Source organism: Micropterus dolomieu, linkage group LG05, assembly GCF_021292245.1.
Source record: "Micropterus dolomieu isolate WLL.071019.BEF.003 ecotype Adirondacks linkage group LG05, ASM2129224v1, whole genome shotgun sequence".
NCBI classification, from domain to species: Eukaryota; Metazoa; Chordata; class Actinopteri; order Centrarchiformes; family Centrarchidae; genus Micropterus; species Micropterus dolomieu.
Genome location: NC_060154.1, coordinates 1,579,850 through 1,587,469, shown reverse-complemented (window position 1 = coordinate 1,587,469; position 7,620 = coordinate 1,579,850). Strand labels below are relative to the sequence as shown.

The 7,620-nt window shown below is 38.3% G+C and overlaps 1 protein-coding gene across 1 annotated transcript in view; it reads right to left on the bottom strand.

Moving 5' to 3' along the window:
* Positions 1-2,042: 2,042 nt before the first annotated feature.
* Positions 2,043-7,620, bottom strand: part of LOC123971157 (tetraspanin-1) — a 20,738-nt gene continuing 15,160 nt past the window's right edge. The window contains exons 5-7 of the mRNA XM_046049818.1: positions 5,058-5,201; positions 4,207-4,290; positions 2,043-2,290 (exon numbers count right to left, since the gene is read on the bottom strand). Of these exons, the coding sequence (XP_045905774.1) occupies positions 2,240-2,290; positions 4,207-4,290; positions 5,058-5,201 (279 nt within the window). The 3' untranslated portion in view covers positions 2,043-2,239. The remainder of the gene's footprint in view (positions 2,291-4,206; positions 4,291-5,057; positions 5,202-7,620) is intronic.

The following is a 7,620-nucleotide window of genomic DNA, read 5'->3' as shown; positions in this document are numbered from 1 at the left end:
GATGGCTGAGATGTGGATGGAATATTGATTTTGTGTGTGTGTGTGTGTGTGTGTGTGTGTGTGTGTGTGTGTGCGCCTTGGGTTATTGTTAAACATGGAGCTCAGCAGCACTGCGATGATGACAGATTTAACTCTGAATACCTCGCCGATGTATAATTGGATGAAAGGATGAAAAGGGGGTTGTCTTCTTGCTTCCTTTTCCTCCCCGTCTACACATTTCCTTAGTCTTAGTCCCATGACACACATTAGTGAATGGCCACAGCAGAATTAATAATATACAAAAGGATGTTTTGTATTACCAGTTATCACCTGACTGTACCTATTTAAATGCATGAGCTATATTGTCTCAGTATTATCAACAGTTTTGCTGTGCTTTGTCTTAAGTAACTGCACAATTAGCACCTCCTACAATTGTCAAAGTCACCCCTTATGTATTAACTTAATTATTGTATTAATTAAATTGTAATGTTGTTTGGCACTGCTAAAAAAGAAGAAGAAAAACAACCCTGTTGTAAAAAGGGAGGATTGTGCACTTCCAGTCACCTGAAATTTGACTCCCTTCCAAGAAGCGTTGAGTTGAATTGGCAGTAGCAACTGGAATTCAATGCAAAGAATATGTATAGTGGCCTCGTTGATAAGCTAAAGTGTTGCCTATTTATACACCGAGTTGACACAGAGCAACGTTAGCATTTATTTATAGAATTTGTATAAACCGGATTAATGTCATTAATGTAAATCAAAAATCTCACTCTCCTTTTAGCGCTGTTTTCCTCTCCAACAGCACCTGAGGAAAACACCTGGCTGTCTTGTTGCTACACGTTCCACTAACTTTCTCTGCCTGCTGTTTGGTGCTGGGAAGGTAGTGTACCGTGGGGTTTACAGTTTATTAGCTGGTCGATATTTACTCAGCCTTGTGGCACAATGCATGTGATCTTCAAGGGCAGGAGATGGAATATTGATGAATAGTATAAAGGACAAAAGATGTACTGAGCTCTGCTTCTTCCTTTCACAAGCACGGCCTGTCGTATAGAGGAATCAGGATTTAAATACATGTTTTTGTATAAAGCTGTACAGTCTTGACAACAAGGAAAAATTGTGGCCTTGAATCTTAATTATTAGTGGATTAAAATTGAGATCTACAATGGGCCCCCACCCTTGCTACATAGAAGCAAGACACCCAAGCATTGCTTTGTGGTAGTTTTGTTTCTTTATGGTCCGTTTGCATCTCTTTGAAGGTCCCGTTATGTAACCCATCCCTAATCTCAATCATGCTACAAAGAAAATGTTTCTTTAGTAAGTAAAGTGTATTTAATATGTTGGCACCTTTCATAGGTCACAAAGTTCTCAACAAGAGTAAAATATTAGAAAAAAGAGTTTATCTTAGTGTTATAAAGTGTTTAGAGTTGCTGGCTGTGGATGTATATTTCCCGACTATATATTGTCATTTATATCCCGATATCCCTCAACATACAAACACCGGCATCTCCTGGAGAATTCAAAAAATAATGCGTATTTTTTGTTGTGGCAGTTTCAATTGTTTCAACTTTGTTTCTGAGAAATTTCATCAACAACTTCTGTCCACTGTTACTGGTACACACACCATACGTTTAAGCCAGGATGGCCGTTTAGGGCTTCCGTACATGATACCTCCTACTTTGAAAGTCTGTTTACACACTCAGCAGACAGAACAAAGTGATCATCCCATGGGAGTCATGAAGTTAGTTGTTGTTAATATTCCCTCTTAGCTCTGTTTTGGTCTCCACCAACTCCTGAGAAAAATATCAGTCTTAAGTGCTAGATGTTCCAGTTTCTTCTTCTTCTAACTGTGTCTGTCAGCCTGTTTTCTGTGGGTTCAGAACTACAAGTGACACCTTTGATAATACACGTAGTAATGTGATCCATGGTTAATACCAAAAAATATTGATTAATTGTGGCACCATTTGCATTTCCATAAAACGTCTCAATGTCCATTAAATGCACAGGGAGCAATCAGGTAAATGCAGTCAGCACTCAGTGAATACTGTTCGATATATTTTATTGGCAAATATGAAGTATTTACACTCTTGCTTATAAACCTTTCCACTATATATAAAATACAATCATTATAATTGTGACGATTTTATAGTAAAGTTAGAAATCTCCCTGAAACAAGGGGACCCAGAAAGGAAAGAGACTGTCCTAACTGATTGTTAAATAAAGCAGATTCCTGTCATGTTTTCAATGCAGGAGCTCAGCTGACTCATTTCTCCAGGTGGCAGTACAGGTACATGGACACTGTCATGGCACCAATCTTAGGAAACACAAGAAAAAAACACACGTTTATCTGTTTTTGCATCATATTTTCTAAAACCAGGCTGACTATTTTGTATCAAATTTTACAGAAGTCCAAATTTAATTCTCACTTTCTCACAAACATCTTTTCTCTTTAAAAACGTAAAAATGTAACCCATGAGAGTTACTGTGCATTCAGACCAATACGCGAAGTGAAGTTTGGGGGCGATTACATGCAAAGACATGGAGAGATGCGATTTCCTGTCGTGCGGTGCAGAGGATGCGCTGCCAGCTACGCGAAGTTGCATGATATTTTTGTCGTGAAAGCCTGTGAGCGTTGAGATTGTCCGGATGTCACCGACCGTTTCAGAGCGTTGTTTGGAGAGGACCGGGCAGAGCGGCGGGATAGGGTCTCTGCAGGCCGACAGAGAGCTGCTGAGCTACGGGGAGCTGTGAAGGACAGAGTCGGAGCAGCGCTGGAGCTTTTGGACACATAAACACCCGCAGCTGGACTGGATTCTGCAACTGCACCGTTTACCTTCGGGAGGAGCCCAGAGTTAACTGCTTGTATTACATTAACTTTTTACTTTAATTTTTAGGACTAAAACGTTGATTTCTCTTCACTCGTGCTTCTCAGAACCGAGCCACCGTGTCTTTCCGGTTCCACTGTTGTTGTTGGTACCCAAACATTTCATATCATTCGATATTGATGGTCATCACGATAAATGTCAAATCATTATTTCTTTCAAGTTTAAAGGCAGATTTTTGCTCCTGAGTGAATATTGAAGAAACCAAATTAAATATGTGGTTTAACTTTTCTTTATGGTCAGAATGTGGCAAACACTTGTTGCCAAACAGTGGATCACTTAAATCTGAGGTGGAACATTCAAATCTATTATGATAAAAATCTGTCTTAACAAATATGATTAGTCAGTCTTTTTTCAGTCCTTTTCCTCAACAAAATAAATATTTTAATAGAAAAAAATCAGTGCTAATTTGTTCCTGATTCAAATGAATTAAACCAAATATTTATTGACGATTTATTGAACATTTTCCTATTGAGGAAAATTATATTGCGATTATTTTATTATTATCATTATTGTTTTATTGCCCCGCCCTACTAATTCATATTTATATAAAGACGAGGAAGTTAAACTACCTGGTAAGTTCAGAAAATATGTCTGTTACTTGAATCCAGTTATTGTTGTTCTTTAACAATGAAAAAGATTTTAAAAGTTGTTGTCCTGCTGTCCTCCTGACAGACCTGACAAAGCATGAATTCATATGTTTAACATATCAGCATCATGTTGTAGTTATTTCGGCATTGTTTTGATCCGTTTATTGCAATTAAATTGCAGCAAAATGTTTACTTGGGTTTCATACAGCTGTAGTAATGTGCATTGTGTTATTCGCATTATCGCGTTGTTTGTCCTTCATCGCTTTCCTTCCTTGGTGTGTGAACACCGGACAGTAGTCACTACTGCTGAGTGTTCACACACTAAGCAGGGAAAGCAACTCGTTTTGGTCTGAATGCACAGTTACAGATTTGGATCTGGCAAAAACCTATATACTGCCATTGAAACTGAAGACTGAGTCGTCATGTTCCCGTTCTTTCAACTTACAGATTGTCCCTTGATTTTAACACTTTTGAGCACAGTTCCAACACTGTATATCGAACACATTTTCTACTCTTGGGCAACTAATGTTTGAATATGGACAATGTTTCCAGAAAACTATCCAGCTCACATGGTGTGTTTGACTAATTAGACTCATGCTCAGGAAAACTGCTGCCAAATTGTCTAGGGGTTTAAATCCCCTCTTGCCAACATGCATGCTGGATAATACAGGTATTACTGCCGCTGACTTTAACCTAAGACACTCAGCCAGTGAGAAGGCTTTCAGAAATGTTGCATTTCCTTTTCATGTCATTTTTACCTCTAAGGCTGCTATTCCTGCTGCGAAGCCTCCCACGATGTTGCTGTGCTTATTGAGGTTCTCCAGGATATCTTTAAAACAGCCCTGTGGAGGAAAGTTTGTCTAAATGTAATCGTCAGTTCTTGATAAGTCGACATGATACACACACTAGAGAACAACTAAAGGCACGAATGGCCAAAAAGAAAACGCTTACTATGTTGCAATATATCACAGGTCTTCAGTCTAGGGAAATTAGGCTGGCTGCTTATACAGCGAATTCTCTGGTCGTATTAATTTTTTCCCCCCAATTAATGAGTTGGCCATATTTAATGCTTTTTTTAAATCATGAAAAATCATCAGTTTTCAGCCTTTTTTTTTGTTGTTGTTGTTTTTATCTGACTAGCAGTCCAAAAACTAACAGGTATTTTTAAGGGATGGCACTGTTGGTTTGTTGGTCCAGACTGAAATATCTCAACAACTATCAGATGGATTGACATGACGTTTGATTAAGATATTAATGTCCATGTGTATCATCAGGTCAAAATTTTAATTTGTCCAAAACTTGGACTGACCGTGTCTGTAAGTTCCTGAAACCGACTATCCGTCAATTACACCTTCTTCACGTTGTGATTAGCCAATTGTGTGCAGGTAGGATCCAGGGTTTGAATGCTCTTTATTTTTTTGTCATTCTTGACACAACTATTTCTGTCACTTTTGAATGCACAACGGAGTACAACACTATCAGTGTCTGACAGAAGAGGCTGAAATGTGGGTACCAATGAGTGTACACTGAATACGCTTCCCTTTTCCGTACTTATACACTTTGTGTTTATGTTTATTATACGAAATTGTAGTGGTGTTTTCCATCTCACCTGCACAGCGCTGAGCCCTGCCTCGTCCGAGCTGCAGGAGGAGCTCTTGGTCCGGCAGCAACTGGGCGGCAGGCGGCCCCCGCTCTCCTTTTCAAACTTAGAACCCACAAAGTCCTTGTAGTTCTTCAAACCGCAGCAATTCAGCTGGAAGAGTTAGCAAAACAGCAACAGTCATCACATAGCAGGAAAACATTTGAGAAGAGTGTAGTTGGAAAAGTCATTTTTATCCACAGAAATGATCCATTTCTATTGTGAATTATTCTTAGGAAACCTTTGACAGTTAGTTTAGTAAGAGCCTTGCTGCTGCGTGAGTACATGTTGTCAGTTTAGCTGTTGCTCTGTATTGTTCTGCATTAATACATTTGTAGCAGAACCATTAAAAACTGTTAACGCTCAAGTCCACAGGTTATCTCGTGACCATGACTCTGTTTCTAGGGCAGTGCATTGCTTTTTTTGTCAACGAATGTTGAGTTTGAGTGCTATGAACTAAATTCACAAGCATATGAAAACCATCTGCTTTGCTTGATACAGTGAGGTTTAAATGGGAATATATGTTTTTGTACAACACAAGGTCTGACATTGCTTGACAGCTTTGTTATACTTTGAGGTTTGTGTTTACATTGGCAAACAAGTGAGAATAAAGGTTTCTTTTTCGGTGAGTGAGCGACTCATATCTGTGAGGTGAAAGCTCCCAGAGTTACTTTGACTGAAGCTATTGTGTCCAGGAGAGCTGAGGTGAACCAACGGACAAAAGCAGAGAGATATGCACAGTGTTGAGATCCTGTTATTACCTTTTATTTGATTTTAATTCATAAACGTTATCTTTGTATTTTAGCCACAGACGGCTTGTCAAACTCATATTCAGTACAGTGAAGGACAGCAGAACAGTGAACAGAGTTCATTTAATTAGTCAGCTAAACCTGTATGTTCGAAGGTGACAGGATTTTTACAGGAGGTGGTTTGAGAAGAGGATGCTAGTCCCCTTGTTAGCAAAATTACCAAAATGAATCTCCCTTGTTTACCTGCCACCTCCATCTTCACTCCTCCAATTACCCTTGAAGCAGAGAAAGTGCAGGGGGGTTGTTTAGTAGAATATGTTGGTTATGTTTAATCAAAAATATGATTGACTATGATAGATTATGCAGCAGGTTTCAAGATGCAGCAAGTGGAGTTTCATGAAGAGAAACTGAAAACATGATCAGCAGGAATCTTAAAGGTTCAGTGTGTAATATTTCTGAGGGATATAAGATCCACAACTGTGTTTTTAGTGGTGTATAAACACCTTACATAATGAATCGTTTTTTTTTACCTTAGAATGAGAAAAATGGACAAATGGCTCCACACAATGTTGATCTTTCCGGCAGTGTATATGCTCGGCACTATGTTGAATGCGTATGAAGAAAAACTAGAGGAAATAATAATAATATACAGACTCTTGAGTCGTCATCGTCGTCGTTTGGTTTATTAGAAGTAAGAAGAGAAGTGAAATATAGACAAATGGAGGAGCACACATATTAGCACAAGCCAAAGGAGCATGAATCTTCGTCGTCAAAAAAGCGAAAACATGATGCAGCCAGACGAAGTTGGGACGGATGTAGACTGATGCAGCAGAAATCAAGGATATATTCGTATTTTCCCAGATGGAAGGCTCTGATATGCAAACAAATGTTTTCTAAACGGCGCTGAAGTTCCCTGTTTTCTCTTAGTTAGTCCAACTTTAGCAATACAAATGAAAACTGTTGTTTGATAGCTTTAGGTAGAAGATGGCCATAATCACTGAGAGAAATAATTAGTTCCCTTGTCAATGTTGTAAATAAAGGATTGGATTAATTTCATGTTTTATTCTCCAGCGCTGTGTTATGGCTTTACAATGTGGACAGAAATGTGCCGGTTACGTTCGCGAGTCAGACAGCTGATGAATATTATTGGCAATAAAACTGTAGAGCATGGAAGCTCAGATCAGCCCGCTAAACTTCACGTTTCACTGCTCTGGTTGATTTTACTGCTAACTGTGTTACGATAACAGGACCATGTCCCTGTAAAGTGTCCTCTAATGCTTGTACTTTCAGAATTTGCATAAAAGAAAACAAATATATTTGTTTGTAGGATATTGCTTTGCTGCTGTGCACACAAAGGTGTAATTTGATAATTCACATGGTAAATGCCCATTAAAAATGTTGTACTGTTTTACCACAAGCTAAAATGATGGCTGTCAGTACTACTTTGTGTTTCTGTTGTATTTTATAATCTGTCTTTTTTAATTTTTAAAATGTATTTTTAAAAATGTTTGTATAGTTCCTGTTGTATTTCTAAAAATTAAAAAAAAGACATTTTGGTAAGATTTGAAGATTTCTTATCTAATTGCCTTGATCCTCACCTGACAATGCATTTGTAAACGTCATGTATTATGTGGTTTATAATGGACTGTGGTGCAGAAACAGAGAGCTTACTTTTTCCTGTTATCTGTCAGTGGTCATACTTGATGCACTAGATGTGATAGTTTTTAGGATGTTCTTCATTACTTTGGTATGTTGGTCCAGACGAGCCAATAATTTCTTAATGT